At 35.3% G+C, this 27,666-nt stretch overlaps 3 protein-coding genes across 7 annotated transcripts; 1 reads left to right on the top strand and 2 right to left on the bottom strand.

Annotated features, from left to right (window-relative positions):
• Positions 1-331: 331 nt before the first annotated feature.
• Positions 332-19,816, bottom strand: HGL1 (heteroglycan glucosidase 1). 5 transcript variants are annotated; one of them, XM_011628653.3, is made up of 23 exons: positions 19,508-19,816; positions 11,866-12,184; positions 11,354-11,422; positions 11,134-11,271; positions 10,901-11,018; positions 10,183-10,265; positions 9,915-10,010; positions 8,722-8,890; positions 8,494-8,636; positions 8,319-8,405; positions 7,899-8,084; positions 7,404-7,571; positions 6,437-6,557; positions 6,259-6,328; positions 5,805-5,892; positions 5,575-5,695; positions 3,743-3,936; positions 3,520-3,628; positions 2,858-3,013; positions 2,368-2,470; positions 1,668-1,841; positions 1,207-1,352; positions 332-705 (listed from the first exon to the last, which is right to left on the bottom strand). In XM_011628653.3, exons 2-23 carry the CDS (start codon positions 12,106-12,108, stop codon positions 506-508), a joined length of 2,982 nt encoding a protein of 993 aa, XP_011626955.1. In that variant the 5' UTR covers positions 12,109-12,184; positions 19,508-19,816; the 3' UTR covers positions 332-505. The 5 variants fall into 5 exon arrangements, 4 of the variants coding, with proteins under 4 accessions (XP_011626955.1, XP_088717059.1, XP_006854145.4 ...); XM_088860933.1 differs by lacking the exon at positions 19,508-19,816 and adding an exon at positions 13,214-13,415 and having other exon boundaries at positions 7,783-8,084; XM_006854083.4 differs by lacking the exon at positions 19,508-19,816 and adding an exon at positions 13,214-13,415.
• Positions 19,471-20,375, top strand: LOC18443904 (uncharacterized). Its single transcript, XM_088860935.1, is given in 2 exon segments — positions 19,471-19,946; positions 19,949-20,375. Coding segments are annotated over 2 exon segments (492 nt in total). The 5' UTR covers positions 19,471-19,546; the 3' UTR covers positions 20,041-20,375.
• A 2,027-nt stretch (positions 20,376-22,402) lies between these two features.
• LOC18443905 (E3 ubiquitin-protein ligase SINAT2) lies at positions 22,403-27,529 on the bottom strand. The gene is made up of 4 exons (XM_006854085.4): positions 27,368-27,529; positions 25,497-25,815; positions 23,744-24,130; positions 22,403-22,977 (listed from the first exon to the last, which is right to left on the bottom strand). The coding sequence occupies exons 2-4, from the start codon at positions 25,707-25,709 to the stop codon at positions 22,657-22,659; spliced, it is 921 nt and encodes a 306-aa protein (XP_006854147.1). The 5' UTR covers positions 25,710-25,815; positions 27,368-27,529; the 3' UTR covers positions 22,403-22,656.
• Positions 27,530-27,666: the final 137 nt, after the last annotated feature.

The following is a 27,666-nucleotide window of genomic DNA, read 5'->3' as shown; positions in this document are numbered from 1 at the left end:
CTATAAAAATAAGGATTGAGGCTGTTGATGGTTAGAATGTGTGACAATTATAGCATCACGTGAATCCCATTACTTTACTGCACAAAAGATGTCCATTAAAATGACCGACTGGGTTGGTTTGTAGTCTTACCACAAGTCTTGCCCAAAATACTTGGTAATAGAGAGCAGACGCAGAACTGTTTTCAGGACATTTGAGCATTAAAAATTTCTTTAGGACACTCAAGGTCATTTAGGCCGTTTGTAAGGTGCAAAGTGCCAACCGAGTGTACAGGTACTCAGTTATGCACAATGCTCATGAGGTGATGTTCAACCATGTTATGGAATTTGCATGGAGAGGGAATTTGCATATTTGCTGAGGGACCTCATTGTTGGGCAGTGTTGAACATAGACAAATAGATAATTTACTGAAGTTCTTTCCTAAATCTTGTACTCCTAAATGCCCAATTTACCAATAATTTTTGTTTCGAATATAAAAAGAGAACAAAGTGATTCATTTCCAGGGAATTCATTGGTCTTGTAATGCTTTCACTTCGTACTCATGGGAAATTTGCAAAGGAGTGTCCTTAGAAACTGGCCTCTCATCAGTCCAGAGCTCCAAGTTACAGGTGCCAGTCCCCCAATGGATCAGACACTTTGCGACCTCCTTTATATTGAACCTGTTAACCAAACACAATCCTGCACACTTGTCCACCAGCATCCACTCACCTGGAAAAGAAAAAAAGAATTGAGACCATATACTTTTAGTTTAGCATTTTTCTGTAGAATGATTTTCTGATCAAACGAATGATTTTTGGGGGGCTAAGAGGGATCAATTTGTTTCAACATCAATCCATGGGGGTTAAAATAGTGGAAGATGAAGTATTGTCAAAAAAATAGAGGCTGTTATTTCACATTTTATTTTTACCTGAAAATAGGTGTACTGGGCATCTTGCCTGAGTACGGGCGAGAAACAGCCCGATACCCCACCAGTCCTCCCTAGCCGAATCAGGTGATTCTGAGTCGGCTTGGCAGTTTTCAAAACCCTGGTGAATTCAAACGATATAGATGACTTTTCTAGGATGAGGGTAACATGAAATTATAGCGGTGTATCTTCCATTCTTTGGCTTCAAGTAAATCCGCCCTCTCAGGCATTTTTCCAACAAACCCAAATATTCCCCAAACTTTTAACATGGAAGTGTGCCTGCATATATTAAGTTTCAAACTTACCATTAGGCAGGCTGCTCCCCTCTAGCATCTGTTCTCCAGATTCTGGCTTAATTTCACACGTTACTCCATCAATGGAAGTGAAGGCAACACAAACCTCTGTTGGATGCAAGATTGTAAACATTGGGTGCACCCTCAAGCAAACCAGCCTTCAATAAAAACCAATTATGAACTGTTAGTATCCATATGTTTAATGATACAAGAATTCAACTCAAAGAAGTAACCTTTCATGCATCATAACAGAGATTCTTGAACAGTATCTCAAACAGGCTTTATTTTATTTCTTTCTCATTTGAATATGATTGAAGAAAATGAGAAAATCCAGAAATTTCTCTCTTTGTTTTTTCTTCCTAGCATATTTCAAACTCACCAAGAAGAAAAAGTCACCCAATTTCTTATTTGTATGTGTGATGCCAATCCTTGAGGATCAATACTTATTTGTGATAATGAGTGAGATGCCATACCTTGAGAATCCACCTGAACCAGCACCAATACTACGTGCAACAATGGCAGACTCAATCGTGAAAACTTTGGGATTTTCTCTTGGAATCCGAAAACAACGTTGTAGAACTAATCCACCTCCAATATCACCTTCTAAAGCAAGAGACGACTCCTCCCCAGACTGCTCTAGCTTCCTCCTGCATCCTCATCAGAATACAACATGTTACCGAGATTAAATAATTTTTTCTTTTGGGAAATATACCATGATTCAATGGAAATAATTTTTGTTTATAAAGTGAAAATGCAGTTATGATAAATTTCATGCTAGCAACCTAAATGGTTTCATGTTATTGAAGAATAAAGAAATAGCATTTAAGATCAATGACCAGAAATTGTAACAATTCTATGATCATGTTTTATGCAAAAATCTGGTGATTCAGATCCAAAATCACTTGTAGTTATTGAGCCTAAATAGAATGAAATAAAGCTTCGGTGATTCAAATTCAATTTTCATGGACAGAGACTCTCCCTACAACAGTGTCCACTAATTCATGCAAGAAGCAATGCAAGGTTCTTCACTAATAAGAATCCTTGGTTACCATGGTTATCTAGATTAGGCAATATCCATTGCAGTGGCTGTTCTAGAGCACCACCACCCTATGAGCTATATCCCAGGGGTGAAATATGCAAGCAAAAGTGACCATTCTGATATGGAGAACTCACTCTGTAACTGTGTATTCTTCAGAGCAACCAGCAGAATGGAATTCAACTCCACTGTACTCCTCATAGCCTTCGATCTCGATCCTGCTGTGAAGCCATTGAGTGCCTAAAACCAAGGAAATTAAGTCAGCTTCAATATATGGACTAGAAACACAAGGATCGGTAACTAACTGCTAACTGCCATTTGAAGTTCTCCTGAAGTAGTAAGTCCCAAGCTAAAGGAAAGCAACTTTGTCTTCAGCCATATGACATGATAAATTTGATGCATTAGAAAGAACTTCATGCATTTTAATTGCACCAACCAACACGCCTCTGCAGCTAGTGAATGTGTATGAAGATAATGACTCTAAACAAAATCATATAAACCCCTGCCACAGAAGCAACTGAAAAACGGGAGTTTGCAGGTCCCAATTACTAAATAAACTGGGCTTTCTCAATTATACTTGAATCGTGAAAACCTACTCTGAGCTTATACATGGATAAGAAATCTTACCAGTTGGAGCATGTGACATAGATATCATCCGGCCCCCTATCCAAGGTACTATCTTTAGTTCCCATTCCCCACTATTCAATTCAACAGGAGTCCTTGAAAGTTCTACTCCCTTGTGATCAGAGTACTTCTCTACATCAGGAATACATTGGGAATTTTCTGCAATTGAATTTAGATCATGTTTAAGTAACAATACTTCAGTGTCCGTAGGTTAAGATGAAAACTCAAGCAAACACAAAAAGATTAAGTTCCCTGTTGCAGATTAAAGGAACTCCCCAATATCAACATTGTGGTTTAGCTTACTACTATACAAACTATCATTAACCAGAAGTATTGCAGACCCATGACAAAACACCCTTCAATTTTCATTATCTGGACATCATATTTTGTTACTAATACAAACATACCAGCCAAGGAACGTTCTCAAGAAAGAAATATACTTATGAAGTAAAGATTGTTTGGAGACCGAGGAGTATCAACAATGGGCAGATGACCATGTAAGTGAGTTTAAGAAACAATTTCGTGTAGTCAAGCATTATTATTTTTGTATTGAAGTGTTGATAGAATTATTGCTACAAAAAGTGACATAGATAACCTAAAAAGAGTGGAAAGGATATACAGAATATTAAAGACAATTTGAATCACAGTTAGATATAGAAACATACCCATAAGGCTTTTATATTGATTTGCACTTGCAGATACTAATTTGGAAACTTCATCAGAAGAAGGCATGACAATCCGTACTTCCTCCCCATCCAGACCCCAAGCATCAATCTTTTGTGCAGAAATATTTCAATAAATGTTAAGCATAATAAAAGATGTCCCCCAATGAATTCCATAGATCGAAACAAATACATAGCAACCAAAAACTTTACATGCATATTGTACCTTAGCACCTTCACCAAGCAATAATTGCACATGAAGGCTGCGTCTTGGCCGTGGAGATGATCCTTCTGTTTTGGAAACTTTAATGGAAACAATTCCAGAAGAAAGTTGAGCTTCATAATAGGTCAAGATATATTCCCCACGTCGAAATCCATATCCATCACCGTCATCCTCAAATAGAATACCTCTTGCTTTTCCTGTAAAAAAGTTGAGTCCGCAATCAGGTTTATAGTTATATGTACATAATGGGACCAAATTTTACATTTCAAAAACTCTCTATTTAGCGGAAAATTTTCCAGGAAAATTAAATAAAAAATACAAAGTCAAGGAAAATAAAAAAAGTGTCACGGGACTCACCCAAGTCAACTCGGCCTTGGGCAAGGCCAAGTGAACTTGGGTGAGTAACTTGGACTCGCCCATAGCCTGAGTTGTATGTGGGGTCCATAAAAAAATTCACCCAAAAATGTAAAAACTATGGGATTGTTCTATAAATTTTTAATATATAATTTGGATTTTTTGGTAAATATTGGTGAGTTTTTTTTTGGCATAATTTTCTTTTTTTAAATTGTTAAAAATGTTTGCAATTATGGATCACAATTTTTTAGATCCATTTTTCTATACTTTATGAATCTTATTTGAAGTTTTTAAGGTTAATCATGTCCATCCCAAGCCTGGTTAAAGGAGGAGGGTTATGTTACATAGGGCAGCCAGCGTAACTCGACCAAGTAACTCACGTTGGCCAAGGGCCAAGTCCCTTGGCCGAGAGACAAGTTCCAAATCATTGTGTATAATTGTTTCATTCGGCAAAAAAGGAGGGAAGAAGACTTATGAAGTCTGAAGCTAACTGAAAATGGGAACAACTTTCATAATAAACTAATGTTTTCAGACATAATAATATTGTGTGGTTTTCATCATTGAAGTCCTGCCTCCTTCCATTTCCCAGACAAAATCTCCCTAAGATACATCTCTCTTTCTCATTGGAAAAAAATATGTACAATTTAAAAAAAAAAAAAAGAGTTTCGGATCAACAGGCCATCAGTAAAAGGAAGTTAAATCTAATGGAAACAAAAATTCTCTACCAGATTTAAGTCATTGTTGAACTTCACTTACAAATTAAAGGACCTAGAGAAATATTTCTTCACTCCTATGGTGAACCTTAGAATAAAGTACTAAAATACTTCAATACTGATACCACTTCACCAATAAGTGAATATTAGACAAGTTCAAAAACCATCTTCCATTGATGAAATCAGTGTTACAAGACTAAGCTGAGTCCCCTCAGACTTGGCCAAGACGCCGAGGCCGAGTTGGGGCAAGTTCCACGGCAACTCACCCCACCTTTATGCAGGAAGAAAAATATATATATAAAAATAGGAAAATTACAAAATTTGGGAAAACACCACTATTGTAATTAGTTAAATTTGGGAAAACACCACTATTGTAATTAGTTTTTCGATGATTTTAGTTGTTTTAAGATGATTTGGGAACTTTCATATTTTTTCCCTTTTTTATAAATTTTAAAAAATATTTAGGATCTAATTTGACATTTACAATGATCCATCTTGGATTAGATTTTTTTCATCTTTTTAGTCTTCTAATGCATTCTATTGACTCTTTTACTTTTTAATTTTTAACTATTTGCATTTTTATTTTTATTTTATTTTTTTCTTTGTTTCACTTTATTGGGTTGTACATAACTTTGCAAAGTCCACTCAGACTTGGCCAAGTTACCCGCCTCAGTCAAGGGCCTAGTACCTTGTCCAAGGCTATTTCCAAAACATTGGATGAAATTATTCAACTGCCATGTATACATCAAAAAGAACAAACAGACTTACCATGTTCATCTAAGGCAACCATGAGTATGACGTTATCCGTCGGCTTTGCTTCACCAACATGCTGAAGAACTGGACCCACAGGAACAATTGATCCTCCTTGCAAATATAGTGTAGGTAGATCCTGTTTCATTTCACATAAAAAGAGTTGCCAATAAGAGAATGATACAAAGGCAGCTAAAGGATGAAAACTTTAAAGAATGAATCAAACATAGATGGTTACGAATATTTACAGGATGTTGGTCATCAAAATCAAAACGCAACCAAATACCCGCAGGCAAAATATCCCCTGAAGCATTCGATCTCTTTTCAGGAGCAGTGCTGGAAACAATACTAACACAAATGTAAGCAGAACGACACAAAATATATTAATGTTTATATATATTCTTTTATCTTTGTTCTAAAAACGCATCAAGCGATGCGAATCTTAACTATGCAACTGTGAATGAAATTTGCAGTGAAAATGTGACACTTAATTAGCTTATCTTTGTGAAACTGTGAAGTCCGACAACAAAATTTGCCTAAAAAAGACCCTAAGTGTTATATTAAATCCATCTCATAAGTTAAATTGGAACTAAATAATCACCAAAGCTTAAGCATTGGTTCGAAAAAGGTTAGATTAAAGCGCAGATAAAGATCAAAGTTGCAGTACACTCAACAAAGATTCTGGGAGTTTGTGTAAAGTACCTTGCATACACCAAAAGGGAGCCCAATAGGAATGCATTCTCAACTTTCCTCAACTTTGCATCTTTTGGATCTGTACAGGTAAATGAAACCTTCTAATACCAGGTGATAAATAAATTGTTTTCACCAAGGACTCACAGAGGTCATATACAATATAGAGAGACAGAATCAATGAGCATACCAGCAAAAAATACAGGAGTTGCCACGAGGGTTCCTTTCATATGAGCAAAGTAAAAAAGAGTATATATATGTGGGATAAACCGATAACGCCTAGTTAATGCAAGACGGCATACTTCTTCACACTGAGAAAAAACAACAGAGTCAGTAGGGAATCGCGTTTTAAGGTCAAATAGACATCCTTTCCCAATTTCTTGCCTAAATGAAGAAAAAATTATTTTTTCCTTTGCAAATGACTAAAAACTACTGAACAAAATCAGAAAACTATGTACTGTCGAACAGATTTTAGAAATTAAATGACAGAGCTGTAGTTCCTCAATATTCAGGCAGTATAAATGGATTGAGCTCTCATCAAAAGGGACTTCCTCATTAAAAGTTAAAAAGTTTCTAAATAGAAATATATCTTGAAATCTATTATCTCTCAAATCAATTTAAATGTGTTTGTGAATTATATGGATCTCTTAAATCCGGTATCTCTAGTGTGATATTTGACAAAATCTACTTTCAATGTAACTCATTACATAAAATTTTGATTCACAATGCCCACTTCTATCAAAGTACCACCTCCCAATTCCCAAGAGAAACTTTAAGCAACATAAGATTCTGAAAAATCCTAACAATGCGAGAAAAATCAAATTTAGCAATATATCATAAGTTGTACAGCAAAAACACTTGTGACACATTCTAAGGCTAGCTATAAAAGAGATGAAATTTGTGGCATCAGGTCATCATAGGTTAAAGAATTAATCACTTCCATAAGAGTTCAGTGCAATTTAGATTAAACACCAAAGCTAACAGCAGCACCCTCTCCCCCAATAAAAAATAAAAAAAAATAAAAGCTATAGGCACTTGCAATACACATGCGTTATGTTTAATGCAACCAGAACTTAGAGAAGGAGCTCACCAGGAAGTATTTCTATTTAGCATCTAAAAAAGAAAGACACAAAAACACAAATAACACAAGAAGGTACCTCCTTTCCAAAGGACCATGGTTCATGGTCTAGAGTTCCAGTTTCTGAGTGCCCACGGCAAAATGGAAACATAGCACCAAAACCCATCCATCTTCCAAAAAGCCTAGGTGTTGCATTTCCAGCGAATCCACCAATATCTGGCCCAGATAGTGGTTGACCACTAAGGCCCTGAGTATGCAAGAAATCAACAATTAGAGAATGTGGCCACAAGACATTGTAATACTAATTACAGGCCATCAAGTGGAAGAAATGAAAAGCAAATTATATATCATACATGAACAAAGTTTATAACAATAAAAACCAAACTTATCCTATGAAACAACAGAAGCAAATTGTATATTCTTTTAAAACTCTAGATATGAAAATAGACAATTGATACCCTTCCTTATTTCTGACTCCTTCATTCAAAGAACTGAATCATTAACCAAAGGAAATAGATTTGGTAACACCATTTTGGGCCCGCACTACATGGAGCCAAGGGGGCGGGATATTTACTAGTGAAAGAACCATGGAGATGCTCATATGTAGATGCTCCCAAGTCGATAAGTTATCTCCAGTCCATGTTGCAGCATATCTTTGACTACCTATAAATCCTGCTCTTGTCAGAACAAATGGACGCCTTTTCTCAGAAGCTAAATGCATTCCTTCGTAAGTCGATCTTGCCATCAGCAAACCATAGACCTAGTGTGTCAATCATTCCATTACCAAAAGATAAGAAAGATATAACCATAAACTGAATGAGTAATGGTATTTGTGACTAAATCGTTGCATCAAAGTGATAAGAACCATATCAAAACAAAACCAAGTAAATTATCTACAAGAAAAAGAACAAAGCTGATATTGTTGAAACAAAATAAATAATAGAAATAGCATTTCACAAACTGAAAAATAGCAGCACTAGGTTAAATGCATTACATTGTGATAATATGAGTGATTCTGCAATCCACCAAGTTCATCATCCCCTCTATGTATGTTGCTTTCAGGCATTGTTTTGGTTAGAGTCTGCACAACAAAGTATCTTTAGTTTTGGCTGGAAAGAAATCTAGGAGAATATATAACAATCATAAAGACAATGACCATGAGAACTAACCATAAATACAGCAGGCTCATTCATATCGTTCCATATTCCATCTACACCATTAGCACAAAAATCTTTAACTAGCTTGGCCCACCACAAACGAGTTTTCCCTTGAGTATAATCGGGAAAGACACAAGGCCCAGGCCACACCTCTCCTGAAATACGCAACTAAAAGTTCAGTGGGATGCAATAGCCAATCTCCGTAAACAAATAACAAATAAGTGTCAGCAACAAATTTACCAACATATGGCTTCCCATCTGCTTGCAGAATCCATACATCCCCTTCAGATCCACTGTCATATACAAAGTAACCTTCCTCATGTTTAATACCTGGATCCAGCATCCAGATTGCTTTGAACCCATTATCATGGAGATCATTTACCAAAGATTTTGGATCAGGGAACCGCTCCTAAAAACAACATGAAGAAGAAATCAGCAATTATTACTACTATATAGCAATAACGATTTCGTTCAACACAAATTAGCTTAGAGGATATATACACTAACACATTATAAATAAATGCAACAAAGTTTCTCCCTCCCCAAATTGCAGAATGTGTAATAACACAGCTCACATAATTTTGAGTTTTACAAGAATTTACTATCTGTATTTTTATACCCTGCAAACCATCATAAGACAATAGAATGAAACAATCTCCACAGATTTTTCCTTTTTGGGTTTGGGGGTGGGGTGGGGTGGGGGAGTGAGCAAGGATTTGAAACTTGACATACTGGTGCCCACGACTAGACCAACAGGCTAAGGCCCTTGAAGTTTCTAATTTAGATACATCAACAGTTTTTCAAATGTTGTGGCACCCCCCACCCTGACCACACACACATGGGTGTGCGCACATACACACGCACTCCCACCCACCCACATACGCACACACACACACACACACACACATATACACACACACACATCCCCACCCACACATACACACACACACATCCTAATAAGTGAGACTAAATGATTGTACATCCTACCTCTTGTTTCAAACAGAAACAACAGCATATCCCTTTCACCAAACCCTCTTCCTATGTTATCCCACTTGATATGAATCCCATCCCTCACACAAATCAACTAAGTTGAATGAGAATAGAAAAGGGCACATTGGCCGCATGGTTTTGACTATCATGTAAAGCCTTATAGAGAGTGTGATGCACATGTTAAGAAAGTATACGGCATGGGACACCATTTCAATTTCATATTTCTAGAAGGCACATATAGTATAATTTTCCACATAGATCACGGGGTACAAACTAATTAAAAAAAAATTAGGCATCTAAAATTAACTTAGGAGCCTTCTAAAATAAATATCGCACCAACCATTTCCCTCATCCCCGATGTCTAATTCCCCTTCCATAAAAATCAACTCGTTGAGTCTAACTTATCTTCAAAAATTCAATTTGAATGTTACAGTTTAGCGTACTTGATCAAAAGTGAAACAACGAAACCCGTTCATATAGTCAATGTCCATCCAAATGACATCACAAGGTATTTTCCTCTCTCTAAATGTCTGTGTCACCTGCATGCATTGACAAGAACAAGAAGAAACAGTGTGAAGACTTGGATCATACGAGATCTCTCACATTTTTGTCATCAGATATAAAATATTATATACTCATTATAATAAACACCAGAAACAATACTCCAAATAAAAAGTGGAAAGAGGGAAAAAAAAGTGCATTCATAGCTACCTCACGAACTCTGGCATCTGAATCATAGCTCCAACGGCATTGATGATAACCAAGAGACCATTTTGGTGGCATGAAAACAGTCCCTAAGCCCAAGTTATGAAAAGAAAAGGACATTAGAATGAGTAACAAATTTCTATATAAGCACATCTCATCACAGCAAGCACAGACAAACAGTACGAGTAAGGAAGATAAGATGCAAGCCTTTGGCCTCGTATTTGCAACAAAGAGAAAAAAGCAAGAAGGTATAGAAAAAACAATATTCAAGGTATTTATCAATATAAGCACATCTCATCACAGCAAGTGCAGACAAACAGTACGAGTAAACAAGATAAAGTGCAAGCCTTCGGTCTTGTATGTGCAACAAAGGGAAAAAAGCAAGAAGGTATTTATCAAGAACAAACGAAGAAAACCTTCAATTACTGAGGAACAACAAATGAAGCAATCATTACCTAGACAATAATCATATGAAAGATTCAAAAATTTAAAACCCCTCTATAATGAATATGATTCCCTTACGTGATATACTGTAATGCACAGAAACAACAATAAAGTAACACATGAAAATTAGTCGGCTCATAAATCAAGTTACACCAGCTAATGCAGATTGCTTCTCCATGAACATAGATAACCCAATTATCCACAGTGAAACCCAAAAAAAAAAAAAAAAACTTTATTCGGCTACATATTTTATGGATCTTAATAACAAAAGACAACTCACCAGTTGCAACAGATAAAGAGGTCAAAACTTCAGTTGGAGATGCAAATGGACCAAATGTAATGATCGGGTACACAGCAGGAGCTACAAATTTTATAATCGACTCTTGTTGCAGGTCTATCTGATTAAGATATCCACCAATAATTCAAATATAGAGAAGATGTTGCGAAAGCATCAAATGTTAAACAGCACTAGGACTTCTCATCTAATTTTGGCAACCAACAATAAAACAAGACCTCACAACGCCTAGTTGTGTCAGCAAGAACTCCAAAGGCCTCCCCATTTGGAAGTAGGGCAAAGACCCAAGGATGAGATTGGTATAAAGATGTTGTTCCCAAGCCATAACCCCAAGCATCCGTGTTCCATGTAAATATCTGTAATGAAACAAAGGCGCACCTTAGATGAAACCCAACCATTAGTGTCATGTGTAATAGAGCAAATTCCGAAAGAGCTTACTCTCTTTCCCGTGCGCTCAAGATTTCCACTAACTTCACCAGTTCCATAGAAGGAAGTTCCAGAAGGAAACTACATCAAGGGAAACACCATATGCAGTAACCAAATAATGAGAAATGACAGCACATTAAATTACAGAAAAAGGAATGTTGGAGTCCAATGGATTATGAACAACCACATTCCACTGGGTCATGGTCATCTGATAAAATGATGGATGGTGATGGAGATTGAGCCTCAACAGAACAAAAATATGACCCCAATGGGAGGAAATAACTATTACTCCACTGCTGTCCATCATTTTATTAGACAGTCATGACCCCAATGGACTATCATTTTCCATAGTACATCGCACTGTTGCATAATTCTCCTTTGATTATCCATCCAAGGGTCTCAACTCTCACAAATTCGAAAGATCACAAGGTTAAGTGAAAAAACAATTAGCAATCAAGCATTATGAAGGACCTAAACAAGTAATACAACGATATAAATTACAGATAGAGAGAATATCCACAAACCTCAATGACCGTGATCTGCTGGCCGTTCTTGCATTCAGAAGAAGGAATGTATTGTGGCATGTTTGCCTTTGGAATTGCATTGTCTCTAATTTTACCATCTGCAAAAGAGAGACTTGGATTTGCTGATTTCCTTGCATCTTCAGAACAATCAAATCGGAAAACACCCTCTTCTAATATTGGTATAAAAACCATCTTCCCGAAAGAAACATTAGCAACGGGATTCACCCCTTTCTCTCCAGCCATAATAGCTCTTATACTAACACCCTCGACTACTTCGAAGTTTCTTCTATCCCTATGTCTACCACTTCGAATTCCACCACTGCATTTTGGACAAAAGGATGGATAATCATGCTTATGAAGAAAGAAAAAGCAAACTACATATTAATAAAAGTAAATTATGTTAGGAAAGTTTATTCATCCTCTTAGTTACTTTCAATAGTCAAATATCAGATGGTTATTATTTTTCTCAGCGGAATTACACCTTAAATAGAGGTTAACACCATACTGATCCAAAAAAAAAAAATTTATTAGGTCCCATATAACTGAAAATGTGAAAAGTTCAAATCGGTCAAGAGGCATAGGATCCACTTCAAAAATGATTGTTCTATCAGTTATGATTAGCATTGTAGCATCTTATCTGGTCCAACCTTATTTTTTCAACAGAAGGATCTATTTTGCATTCTTTTTTTTCCCCAATTCTTCTACCATGAATCATTTCTTGAGCCTCTAAAATCTAAATATATAAGAATCATAATTACACAGTTACTTTGTTTAGTTCTTTATTTCAAAATTTAGAGCAAAAGACATCAACTATCTGACAGGTTTTAAATTTTATACTCCCCCTTGTACTGAACGAGTCAAATAAAGCAACAGAAAATCCAAAACTTAATGGATGGTGTTGAAACTTCACCATAAATATCTCGAAATTTGAATAGCTGACAAGAAAATCACTTCAAAAAAGTGAATTAGACAAAAGAATACAAGTTCAAGCTAATCGAACGGCAAACAATCATTTGATCCAAATGAAAATCATATTGCAGTAATTGCTTGTGCTTTTCCAGATGAAATACTTGCAAGAAAGTTTTTTAAAAAAAAAAGATATAGTACACCCTATTACAATTAATAATCTATCAACTAAAACCATAATAAATAAATAAGTAAACCAATTTTCTGACTAATTACAATCAAAAGTACAACTCAAAACCAAAGAGAACGTCATAAAAGCACAAATTACTTATCCAAATTAGTAACTAATTTCACTTCTCCACATGAACTTCAACTTAGAAACACAAAAGAAAAAAAAAATATCATAAAAAGGGAGATGAAAAAGAAAATCACGAATAGTGACCTGAAAGGTGGAGGAGTCGCAAAATGATCCAAGTAAAGGAGCTTCTGCAACTTTAATGGCGACCCTAAAACCCGAATTGTAGGGAACAAATGCTCTGAATGAATCGAGACGCCATTAAATAATAACATTTCTATTATTTAAATAACTTAATAATAAATTAATTGAAAAATCATTTTCAGTTGACACAAATTACAATGTTCTCTGTGCAGACCGTAAATGCGCACAGCACTTAACACTCTCAGAGTGGAGTGCTCAAGATCGATGATCGACGGTTCTAAAGAGCCAACGTGGCGTTAATGGATTGGGCTAGAAAAAAGAACGACGCCCTTCTCACTTTCCCGCGAATATAAAATGCGTAAAAACATCGGGATGAGATCCTTTAAAAATCGTTAAAGGCACGTTTGGTTTTGTGCGAAAACAGAAAATATTTTTTACGTGAAAAACTTTTCCACTTTTATACCAATCGGTCTTAATACACCTTTCCATACCAATTGGCAATTAATTGGTGTAAAAATATTCCCGTATTTAATCGAGAGAATTTTTTTTTCTAAAAATGTATCTAGAAAATCTTTTCGCGCAAACCAAACGTGCCACAAAAGGTTAAATTATTTTCTGGGAAATATTCCTATACTTGTACTGCATAGGAGCTTTATATTTTCCTCTCCATCGTACCGTTTAATTTTAGATCAAGATTGTTTGTTTGATCTAGATCCAACACCTCAAGTATTTTTTTTTAAGTTTTCATTATAAAAATTATAAATATGAAATTTGGTACTAGCTATCATCTCAATGGGTGAAACTAAAAAACATATAAAAACAATATTTTCAATAAAATAAAATGACTAAAATATCTATAAAACTTTTAGACGTATTTTGGTCTTTTTTTCTTTATCAAGAATATTTGTTTTATATTTTTTTTAGGTGCAAGCTTAAGAGAGGAGTGGATGCCCAAATTTTTGGTGTCGAGAAATATTGTAGAAAAAAATTAAAAGTAAAAAGCATAGAGGCACAACATTGTAATTGGATCCTTCTCAGCCGTTCATTCAGGTCTGACTGCTAGATAAAGGGAATTATATAACTAATATACATTTGAGAAAGTATAGAAAACTTGTTCTTATTTTTTTTTAATTTAAAGGGATCAAATTATCTCTATGAGCATTTGATGATGGTGTATTTTTTGTTTTTCATTTCACTTATATACCTCCTTAAAAACAAAAAGGGTGCGGTTTGTATAGAGCCTAGGCTCTAAACAATCCAATTAGAGCCTACCTTCAAATAGTATCGAGGAATGTCGTTTCAATACTGGAAATCGTTTTGATGACCTTAAAATATATTGTCATGTTTATTTATAAAGTTTAAACTGTCGGTCAAGAATCAAAGTTGAAAATAATCTATTTTAAAAGGAAAAGTGTATTTTTATGCACTATTTTACTTTTGATACAAAGAATGTCACAATTGCTATTGTCCATCAAATTTCAAATCAAGTGGTTGTAATAGTGTTATTGATTATACTCAAAGTTCAAAAAAAACTTTCTCGAACTTCATGAGACACCCCAGATATCCAATTTGATATATATAGGTTCTAAGTAATTGTGACCTCCTTGTACCAAAGATAAATGGTCTCATTATACACAATCCCATTTTTAAATTTTGAAATTTTATTTTTGGATTCATGATCGTAGTGGTTAGGGTTATTGCCCTGTTAAATTTGAAATCCAAAATCCATTTCTGAAAAGGATTTTAGAAGGAGAAAGGACTTGAAAAAGGTTTGGTTTGCTAGGCGACGCTCCTTGAAAACTCTCTTACATGTGGATTTTCAACCAATAATTTTACAAATTGATAATCTTCACCGCCATAATCATGAATATGAAAAAGAAATAATAAACTTTAAACCTTAAATTAAACTATGCTAAAATTTATATTTTTTGACCTTACTCTTCATTTCAATTCTTCAAGCATCAGTAGATCGGCACTATACTTTGAGCTATAAAATCATGAATACAAAGCAGAAATACATCTTGAGTGTCTTAAGATGTATTTTAACTTCTAAATTTATCTCTAAGATTTTTGGAAAGGGATAGCAATTCAATAATACCTCATTTGAACTTTTCATTTACAAAGGATAGGGTTTAGGTGTATCTAAGGATGCACCTATTCATGATGAGTCTGCTGTCACAAACTTTATGTTGGAGATGGGTTTTGGATGAAAAATTTACAGGTTCTAATAGCACATATACATGTGTTCCATAATGTAAACCATTCACATCTTAGTTTTACGTAATAGAATTGGATTCTATGGAATTAGATTCTGTAGAATTGGATCGTATTCTATAAATATACCTAACTCACTTTGAATCTTATTCGTATTCGTAAACTCCTCCCTTTTTTTTTATTAATACACCGATAAAAATGAACAGATCCATCAGCTTGAATCTTCACTCATCAAAATTCAATGGATCCTATTGCAATTAATTAGAATTTTTAATCACTCGTTGATTGAATAGAAGGAAACCAAATGAAATGAGAACCATTAATGGTTACATATACATAGAAGTAGAAGTGAGTTCTTTTGTTTTTTTTCTCTTTTGTAGCATGTTGTAAACAGGTAATAATGGTTATTCAAATTATGACATGAATGGGACAAATAGGGATCTTAGGAAAATACTTTTTAGGTTTTTTCCTTTTTATTTGCTTTTGGAATTTCGTAATATTATACAAATCTCTTTCTACCATTCTATATCGCATGTACTGTAGATTGCCTTCAAACACAGTGCTCATGAATATGATAATAATAATAATAATATGTTCAGCCTTATTTTTTAAAATAGATTTTCAACAATATTCCTAGATTGACAGTAGATCTACAATATGAGAGGTGTTTCGGGTCTGAATACCCCCAAAAACAATGTATAAAATTATACATAAAATAGTAGTTAAATTAGGACACCTTATTATTGGGTTTTTGTGGCCATTAAACGTCTTATAAGAGCATGTAATCAATATTTGACATAGTGGAACAAATAACTCCAGTGGGAATATGGTCTTGAGGGATCAAGAGAATATGGTCATGAGGGACCAAGATAATAAGGTCTAGAGGGACCAAGAGATTGTGATCCGAGGGACCAAATTTAATATAAACCGTCCATTTTCAAAAAAATTAAGTGCTTTTAGATCTGCTAGATTTGCACCATTTTCGGAGCTTTCAATCTCATTATAGGGGGGTGAAAATAAACTTTTAACCTTTGCACCGAAAATACATATTTTAATGAGATATTAAGGTGCACCTTATAGTACCTGTTTAAGGTTGACCCCTTACGCAAACCGTACCCTCTTTAAAATAATCAAGGAAATCATTCCTTTTTCAAATATATATAGTGGTAAAATTATGTTTATTTAACAAAAACATATTCTTCTCGAGCTGAGCGGAAGTATGAGAGATGTGATCGGTCCCGATTGCTTTTATGTGGGAGATTTTGTCCACAATTAATGAGTTTTTATTCTTAGGACCTATTTAGGTGACAAGCAAATCTATCTCGAGAAGTTGTTTATGTGAGATAACCGCAAGTTATTCCGGATAAAATAAAAAAAACGTTTTTAGAAGATCACCAAACAATAAATATATGGGAAATTTATCAAAATATACATAAGAGATCAACTATTAATATTTTCACCTATTTCTTTTGATTTAATTTCAAAATACCAATCAAAATGCACATGACCTATAGTTGGAATAGTTAAAGAGGGAAAAGTTATTAAATTATTAAAAATTATCAATTATATAAGAATACTAATTATTAATAATAACTTATACATTCAAACAAACCCTTAGATTATCTCTCTTACAATCATTTACAAACTTTCCAATGGACAATATCATTCCATCGTTATCTTGAGCTTATGATGTTGCCATATAGTTTGAAAACAAATAACAACAATATAAAGCATATAGATTAAAAATAAATAACAGTAAACGGATTGTCTATAAAGAAATCGTTTACTTTTTGTACAAGGAGGTCATAATTATTTGTGCCTTTTAAATTTCAAAATGGGTAGTTGTAATAGTGTCATTAAATAGACACAAAATTCCAAAAAAAAAATCTCGGCCTTTGTGACTCACCCAAACTATCCAATTTGACATCTAATAAGTGAGAATTATTGTGACCTCCTTATTATAAAGATAAATGATTTCTTCGTAGATAATTATTAAATAAATCTCGATTATGTTTGCATATGTGTGTAATCGGATGCCATATAGTTATTCACTTTTAGTACAAAATAGTTCAGAGTCACCCTTGACCATCAAATGTAAAATCATACAATGTAAATGTGGCACATAATTCAATATTTTACTTCACTTTGTTTTAACACTATTTATTTGCTTGTCTTCTTACTAAACTTTCTTCCATGTTGTCCTAATAATTGATATAATTACTTATGGGTAAGTTTTACAAGTGTGTTTTATATAAGGTTACCTCCTTATACAATAGAAATAAGTCGTACTTCTTAATATTGTCTTATATAAGGTTGTCTCCTTATACAATAGAAGTAAGGTGTGCTTCTTAATATTGCCTGGAGACAGAAATTTTATGATGGCTTAAAAATTTATATTAAACTTCAGCTATAAAATTAAAAAATCCAAACATGATATAGATCGAGTAGATCTATAATCATTTGGAAATCTTAAAAATAAATGGTCTTGATAACTTGTTAGAAAATGCACTATTTTTTTAATTTGAAATTTTTTTTTCCTTTTTATTTCTATATATCTCAATATTAAGATGATTGATTAAATATTTTTCAACTAAAAAGCAACTTTTTTTACTATATTTTTAAGGTGCACCTTATTTCTATAGTTCAAGGTTGCCACCTTATATAGGCTTTTTCCTTGAACAAGATCCCAACCATATTAAAGTTATCTTTCAAGAGACTTGGAAGCAAATGTGACCTAATAAACTTCTGCACTCCTCCATCGAAGGATATTTAGAGAGAGAAATTACTTTACACATGGCTAAAGAGAAATTTTAGCATCAAAGGGGTTAAGGTCGTGGTAGTAGCACCCCACACCCTAATTATCATGTTGTGGTTTCCGTTCTCGCCTCTAACATCACCCCAATTAATACTTTTAAAAAGTTAACCGTTAATCTGCTTGACTATTGAATTCCCAAAAAAACAAAAGAGAAATTTTAAGCAGAAAAACTAATTTGTATCAAGGCATACTGTACACGAACTATACCAATCATATTTGAACAATTCTTCTATATGAAATTCATGTGAATATTAGAAAATATTATTAAATATTATTTTAAAAATTGGACGATCTCTATTCAATCTTCTTTTTTTTTTCTTTTTTTTTTTGGGAGGTTGATTGCTTTGTGTCCTCGAAACTGGAGTCATGAAAATATTCCTCTTGGAGTCTTACTCAAAAGACATTTACTACTAGGAGCCATTAGATAATATGCTCATGTAGGAGCGGAAAATTGTCTAGGAAAAAACTAGATAAAGAGAAAATAAATGGAAAATTTTTATATAAGGTTGCATCCCAATTTGTAGTAGTAAGGCTACATTAATCTATATTATCTATTTTATTTAGATGGCATAGATTTAATATTATATAAAGAAACTGTTTATGTAAAGCTGGTAATTTATAAAGATTCAATTGATCATCTCGACCTCAATATATATGGATATAAAGAAAAAAAAAAAAGAATTTGTACTCTTAAGAATAATGCATATTGTAACAAGTTATCTAGACTGTCTATTTTTTAGATTTTCAAGTGTTTGTATATATATGTGATCTGCACAAATTTTAGAATTTTAAATTTCACGATTAGGATTGAACATGTATTTTCAAGCCATCATAAGATTTTCAACACCAAAACTATCTCCTCCGATAAAATTTAGAGATGTGTCTTACTTTTATAGTAAAAGGTGGGCACCTTGTATAAACCTCTTCCTATACTAAAGAACAAGTCATTTATTTAATATTAATGTCTTAAAAAATGTATGGGGTGAGGGTTATATAAGGTGCAGTTTTTATACTATAGAAGTAAGACGACCACTAAATTTTGCCTAGAGATGGTACGAAAATCTTTTTTTCATCTTCAATTGTAAAATTCAAACTCTGAAAAAATAGTATATATCGAGCAAATAGACGGTCCAAAAAAAATTTCTTCACAATAAGGAATTCAAAGATTAAAACACTCCCCTTGATGATTATTGAGGTGCACCTTATTTCAATTGAGTAAGGTTGATACCTCATGTAAATTATTTCCACCATTAGAGGGCAGATCATACCTGCAAGAGAGAACGGAGGACCGTCATCTGAGAGAGATTATGGAAAGGGAGGAGGAGTCAGTGATACTGAAAATGGCACCACCAAGGCTTGAAGACGCAGGGCTCGAGGACTGCGCCCTCTCTCTTGAATCCATCAAGCTCGCCTTCGCGAAAGCAGCTGATTCACTCAAATCACAGGCCATTGATCCTTCTGATGATGGACAAGATGTTCCTGATTCTCTTCAGGATGTCCCTCTTGACGAAGAAGAAGGAAACCCTAACCCTAAGTCATGTGGCAATAGGATCCCCATTGTCCCTGAACAAGATTCAGGTCATGATTCACTATTGATAGGAAGTAATACTGTTGAGGTCGAAGATGGTGATGATTTGTTAGAGCCTGGTCTACCTGGTTCTGAGGAGGGAAGGGCTTGTGTTGAGGGGCTTCAAGGGCTGGACATCAAAGAGAGAGAGAGAGAGAGGAAGATCAAGAAGAAGAAGAAGAAAAGGTTCCTGCGTTGGTAGCGGCTTGTATCAAGTGTAGTCCGACGGAGTAAACCCTTCTCCTTTTCTCATGAAACCTTCATGTTTCTTTTGATTTCATGTACACATATACTTGGGAATGTACCAAACCCTTAGCTCTTTGCATATGTTTTCTTGAATGTTTCAATTTGCATATGTTTCTGGTTCTCACAGATGAGGGTGAGAGCCTGCAGAGGAGAGAGGAAGTGAGGTCCATTCAGCTATCGATTTCCCAGCTTATAAGCAGCAAGAGATTGATAAGCTCATAATTGTTACTGTTTCTCAAAAAAAGAGATTGATAAGATCTCATGTATTAATATGGAAACAATAGTTCCGATATGTCGAAGAAGAAGAAAATCAGTCTCATGTATTAAGGGTGTGGTTTGCATAAGGTTGCAACTTTAAATAATCAAATTTATGGTGCAACCCCAAACTTTAGCATGAGATGCAATTTTGGTGTTGAAAATTCTTAAGATTGCGCGAGAATCTATTTTTATCGCTAATTATAATATTTTAAACTCTAAAAATGTTTCAAAATCGATGAGATCTATAAACGCATGAAAATATTGAAAATAGATGGTCCAGAGATGTACTATATTTAAGACTTGAAATCTCTTTTTTCTCCATATCTATACATCCCGATATCAATATGATCAATTGGATAGTTTTCCAACATCAAAGTAACTTTTTTTGAAGGATTTTAGAAGTGCACCTTAATTCTCTACAATTTCAGGTGTCTAACTTTATGTAAACTTTTTCTGTTTATTAATGATGATTTGTTATAACTCATTCGAGATGAGTTTGCGCAGTTGAAGAAGGTCTATATTCTTCTTCATAATCTTCCATCCGGCAATGTTTCCACGGATAAATGTATGGATATTGTAGCATACAACCTGCCAACTTGAACCTGCCTAATTAACAAATGCATATCCAACATCATCGAGACTAGTAGCCTGTGACATACGAATACATATACCTGGAGCATATTTCAATTATCAAGGTATTGAGTTATTGTTTACCCATCGGGGGGCTGAGTTGCCTGTGTAAATTGTCTCACTTAACCAACTGCATACATGATTCTGGGTTTGGTGATCAAATGACAGGTAAGTATCTGTTTTTCAATGAGTCTCTGATGGAGCCCAATATCCTCTTTAAGGTTTTCATATTTTGAAAACACCTCAAAAAACTATCATAAAAGATTGTTTGGATATTGGAAAATCTTCTAATTGATCATCTCGACATAAAGATGTAGGAATATGAAAAGAGAAAAAAAAAAAAAAATTTCGAATCGATAAAATAGTGTATCTTGAAACACATTATCTGGACTATTCATTTTCAAAATTCTCATGTGTTTATTATAAATCTACTTTATTTAAACTATTTTTAAAGTTTAAAACATTATAGTTAGATATAAAAATAGATTCTCAAACCATCTTAAGAATTTTTTATATCAAAACTATATTTATGATAAAATTTAGAGGCACGCCTTAATTGGATTGTTTAAAGGTTGCAACCCTACGCAATGAGTCGATTTACCATAATGTGGACCGATTGGGCCAGGTCAGAACAGACTGACCAAGAACTCAATGGACATGGATGCGTCGGACTGAGCTGGCGTTGGATGGATGCTCTTCAGCTAAGACACATGGCACCATACCATTAATGGGCTCAAAGGAGAAAATACACCATAATGCTCGTGATCTTTGGATAATTTTGATGATGAGACTCATCACCGTCCATGAGATACAAGTTCGAATAGGGTTAAGCGCTCATGCTTAACCAAAATTACCCACATTTATCATTCAGACTTGTATATGTAAATATTTTGTTAAATAAGATTTCACGAGCCAGGTATCGTAGAGATCGTAGAAAACTCAAAAGGCCCAAATGAAGTTAGACGGTGTAGAAATTTTCTATAAGAAAAGTCACATTTTAAATATTAAAAATTTATTTTATTTTCATATTTATGATCATCTTAACCTAGATCATGAATCCTTAAAATTTTGGATAAAAGAGTCAACTTCTAAGATAGGTTTAAGTGGGGCTGCATATACACGGTATGAGTCGGCATCATCATCAAGGGGCCGTAAGCATTACACAAATAGGGCTGGCAGTGGACCGGGCGATAAAACTAGGGCCTGGGCAATAAAATGCAGCCCGAGTGCCGGGCCCAGCCAGCCCTGATGGGGCCAAGGCCGGCAGTCAGAGGGCTAGGGCCAGGCTGCCCGGGCCCGTTGCCGGCCCTATCCGCAAATGGTTTAAGGACACAACAATGTCACTTGATAGTCTCAGTCTCTCGCTCTCTCTCAACACACACAACATTACCTTTCTTATCTTTTCCACAGTTATAGGGCCCCGATACACCCTTTTTCCTCTCTCTCAGTCGGGAGAAACACCGACTACCAAGATTTCCCATCTTTTCCATTCTTCAGCCATCAAATATCCATACATTCAAAGTACAATAAATCATTCACTGAACAGATATTTCTCTCTTCTCTTGTACTCCCAAACAAATTCACTCCTAAACCACCAACCCTCTTTGGATACGCCTCCAAAGCACTTCACTTGCAGTCAATTTTTGCTAACATAGGAGAAGCACCCAAATTCCAACCATCGCTGCTAGACCCCAGCCAACCACTAGCAAGATTGTATCATTGCTCTTTCCAAATCCGACCGGTTACTCTTAGCTTTAGCTCTTGCCTATCTCCACCGGAGAAGAAGAGTGCCATGTTTCTTTGGATTACGAGGCCATCGTGGCTATCTCGAACCTTTCGATGGCTATCTCTTATGCTTCTTGGGATGCCTTGCCATATGAGCTTCCGGCCATTGCCACCCACTTCTAGGCTATAACTGAAGTTTTTGGCTTCGTTGTCATCACCCATAAAGCGGAGGAAGGCCATGTATACGGGGGCCATCCCCAGCTGAAAGGCCTCGAAGTGCAGGCAGAATTGTTGCCCAAAACAATTGAAGACCTGTGAGTTACCGTGGAATGGAAATGTCAGAGAGTGAGAGAGAGAGGAGAGAGAACTTCAGTGAAAAGTGAGAACTTTTAAAGAAAGAGTGAGTGTGCAATATGAGAATGAGAGCTTGGGAACGAGGGTTCCTGGCAAAAGCTTCTATAGTGTGCGTGTCTTTGTATGAAGTTTTGGAGCGAGAACTAGGAGAAAATTTAAGGACTTAGAATCGCTTACTGAAAACACACCCCCGCGCGTACACACACGTACACACATACACACTAAGAAGGGGAGAGAGAAAGAGAGAGAGGTTAGAAGAGAACTGGTAAGAAGGGTTCAAGAGATAGAGGAGGGTTCAGGAGCAAGAAATTATTGTCCATGCGGGAGAAAATCAAAAAAAAAAAAAGACAATGACTTACAAGAGGAGCGACGGAGGAATTCTAATTGAGCGTCAGCATAAACAGGTAGCGCGAAGGTAAAACAAAGAACAAACAAAAGAAAAATATGAAAAACCTTCAGTAGTGAAAAGGGACTTCTCAGATCCAAAGCAAAACTCCATCCAAGTAATAATCTGAGATATAAGCATTAGGCTGCCAGCTGCTCTGACAAGTTTCCAACAGTGCTCTCTCTCTCTCTCTCTCTCTCTCTCTCTCTCAGTGTGTGTGTGTGTGCATGTGTGGCTGCATGTGTGTGTGTGCGGACATGGGATGAGCAGTATTCAGCAGATATTGCATAAAGACCATACATGCAAACGTACATACATGTCAAGCATCAAACCACTTACAGTAAGCATCCATGTTGCATTCTCGACCTCCTGTGGGTTGGACTTAACATATCGATGGTTGAAAGTAGATCCATCATGCATATCCACCTTATGGTCATTCTTGAGGTGAGTAACAAGGGTGGGGATATCACCAGTTACTGGGCACTCTGAGCCTGCATATGGGCAATTGTAAGGCCTGAACCTGCATTGTTGTTCATGTTTAAGCTTGCTATAATAAGGGAATATGTCTTGGCACCCATGGCTCTGATATCTGCAGGGGAGCTCAAGGGACTCTGCAACTTTCTCGAGAGCTAAGCACCTTATGTTGCCCAGTTCGTATCGACAGGTGGGACAACGGTTGTGGACCCTGAGCTTGCAGTTAGAGCACAGGGTATGGCCATTTGGGCACTGCAAATGTTGGAGATTGGGGGAAATTTTGTGTTAAAGAGGCTAGAGGAAATGGAAAAGTGGGTCACGAATTCATTAAACGAATGGAATGCTAGTCCGGCGTGGGGGGAGCGAGAGAGATTGTCAAGTAATTGATTTCTTTTGTATTAAAGTTCCAGAGAAAATAAACAGAAATAAAGAAATATGCAACAAACTTATTAAAGGTAAAGGAAATTGCCTGATTTTGAAGAAAGATTAGTCTAGCAGAACATAAATTAGAAAAAAAAAAGGCATCAGATTTTTCTTTTTTCTTTTTTCCCCCCCATATTCTAATTTTGCTGGTTTTCTTGAGAAATGACACTATTTTTTAACCCTCTTTCCATTTTTTTTTTCCTGAAGTAAACCAGATTATGTTCAAGCATAAAGAAACCATGACAAAAAAAGTACCAGCATACAAGAATAATGTCAACCACATCAATATGAGAAAGCTCTACAAAAAGAACTCAGCGATGGGAGTACGGCCTGTTGAGTTGGTGATTGGACTGCAAATAACACAGCCCCCCTGAACAGGTTCAAATCACAACTTATCCATAAAGGAAAGGAATGACTAAAAGGAGGAGGAGGAGAAGGAGAAGAATAAGATGAAAAAAAAGAAGAGGAAGAAGAAGGAGAAGGAGACATAACAAGAATAACCTTGGGAAAACTTTCGCATCACAAGAAGAAAGAAAAAGAGATCAGAAGAAGAAGATATAACAAGAATAACCTTGGGAAAACTTTGGCATCACAAGAAGAAAGTAAAAGAGATCATGTATCTCCAATGAGAGGAAACTAGGCTTGATATTTTCTTCTCAAAAAAAATGAGAGGAAAGTAGGCGAACCTTCAGCGAATAGCGAAAGTATAATGCCTTAATAGGAAAAATCACTAGTACATCCCAGCATAGAGCATAAGACATTTACAGATCGTCCAATGCCACTTTCTTTTTTTTGGAAAGTCGATATGGAGTGGATTAGCCTAAGATTGGAATGTTGGAGGCAAGATCAAAGAAGTATAATGACGGGCACGTGACAAGTATATAGGTTGTCATTCCTTAAATATTGGGCAAAATAATTCCAGGTTTTTTTGAAACTTCTGTCAAAATCAAAAGTTCCTTCAATATCGGGTGAAATAAGTCCAGGTTCTTGAAACTTTGTCAAAATCAAAAGTTAAAATTCTGGCCAAATTAAATTTTGGGGTTTATTCCTATTTATAATCGCCTTTACTTTCTCCAACAATTTTGGCTAGAACTTGGACCCAAATCACAAATTTCAAACCTAAATACAATCAAAGCCAATTTTCAAAAACATGTGAATCAGTTTCTGAAGGACCCCAAGGAACTCAGAATTGTACCTGATGAATTGGAGGGTACATAGAGTTTGTGCAGACAGGGCACTCGAGAAGCTCGTGCACACCATTAGTTGAAGATAAACCTGCTTTACCAGTGGGCACAGGGGAAGCTTTTGGGTACTGAACACCTTCAGCCTCGCTGCTTGTGGTGGATATATCATAATCCAAAGAGTGAGATTCTGGTACTTCCTTACAAATGCTGCCCCCAGGAGCCATGGTTGTTTATTTTTTAACCACAATTGTCACTAGCTCCTCAACCAATTACTGCACAAACATTTCTCCTTCAGCCTACTTCAGTTTATTGCTTGGCAATATCTCCAACCTACCCAGCAAAAGCAAAGGACCACTTAAATCATAATTATGGAATATTAGCCAAATATATCTAAAGCCAAAAAGGAAAACTACGCCACAAAAGGAACATATAAAAACTTTTATAAATTCTACTTTTAAATAATATACAAAGATTAAATCAGTGAGGAAGCAAATGGAAAAAGAAGGAATAAAATAAAGGATTTCCAACATATGTCACAAATAGTTTTTTCATATTCCTAAGGAGCCAATAAGAGATATTAAATCTGAAATCAGAACAATCATTCTTCATGACACGATCTACCAAATAAAAGACACAACAGTCCTAGTACAAAAATTGAATGCTGTTTGATTATTACAAAAATAATGTGTGGTTTTTGCTATTTCTAAGAAAAAACAGGTGATCATGAGCAAAAGTGATTGCAATGGAAGATACTGAAAGTACAGTGCCGTTGGTGGGTGCTAGTTAGACATGATGTTACTTCTAATGATAGGAGTTTCTGAAAATGAATGAGGATGGGTTTGAAGGTTACTAGGATATTGATATCTATTATGGATCCTAAAGGGAATGTGACCCTTCAAGCATATGGTATATCATACTAAGAAATTAAAACATAGTTATCATGATGAGAATGCTGTAGTAATTCATAGAACCGAAGGAGAAAAAGAAGGTGCAAAAGGCGATAAGTACTTCTTGGACATTAAATAGATAATATGGCTAATAAGATAGAAGAATTCAACAAAATTGACATAAAAAAAAAATTACATCAAACACAGACACCCAACTATTAGTGCACTCGAATCTATATTTCCCCCCCCCAAAAGCTATTCGTGATTTGATCAATTACAAGACTAAGCTTAGAACTTGAACGAATGGAAAATTTGAAAGAAATCAGTAAGGTATTCTCGATGAACAAGACAAGAATTCATCATATTTAAAAATTCCATTATTCTAACTAACACCGAGGAAAATTTCACACAAATCCCTGTGGAACAATTCGAAGCTTCTATGCATACACATGAAACAATTCATGCAATTAGATTGTGGATATTACTAGTACGGTTAAAAAATGTACCAAATAGTTTCCATCTGGTTCATGCATAAATATTAGATGCACTATTGAAGACTCGCCATTGTTTTAAAATATCCCAAAAATCCAAATTAACAATAAGCATAATAAACAAAAGAAATTCCAAAAAAAAGAAATGCAAAAATAAATACGACATCTAATGAATCTCACTCTCCCTCATGCGGTCAAGATCAGAACAAATGCCATTGAAATATCCATGAATACATCAAAACCCTAAACCCTAGGTGACAAACGCCATCCAGATAACCCATCGTGAAAATTCAAATCAACAACAAAAAATCCAAGGAAAAAAAAAAGAACCCTTTCTCACTGGATCGAGATCCAATCATCATAATTGTCCACTAAACTAATCCAAACCCGAATTTCAGAAACCTCAAACCAACAAATCAAGCGCTGAAAAAAAACCCTTCAAAGCAGCACAAAAGTGGAAATGCACCAACGAAAGAAACCATCATCAAGAAGCCAAATAAAAACCTTAAATTCAATACTGATTTCTCTTCGAAATGATGATGAAGACGATCAAAAAACCCTAAATTTCGCCTCTGAGAAAACCCCAAATTTCAGATTCATAAAAGCCCTAGGTTTTCTCGCTGGTGGGAGAGACCGGAGAAGGGTTTTAAATTGTTTTCCTCCAATTCTAAGTCAATGCCGATTCACTGTGATATTAAACGAAAGAGAAATAGGATAATGTCTCGATATTGTCCATAAAGAAAGTGCGAATTTCAAGCGTGTCCTTCCAATTTTTACGCAAACCGTAAACGGTAAAATTTTCA

Source organism: Amborella trichopoda, chromosome 3 (assembly GCF_054954075.1).
Source record: "Amborella trichopoda isolate Santa Cruz 75 chromosome 3, AtrichopodaSantaCruz75HAP2 v2.0, whole genome shotgun sequence".
Classification (NCBI taxonomy): domain Eukaryota; kingdom Viridiplantae; phylum Streptophyta; class Magnoliopsida; order Amborellales; family Amborellaceae; genus Amborella; species Amborella trichopoda.
Note: the sequence above shows the minus strand (reverse complement) of the source record. Positions and strands in the feature narration are given on the sequence as shown.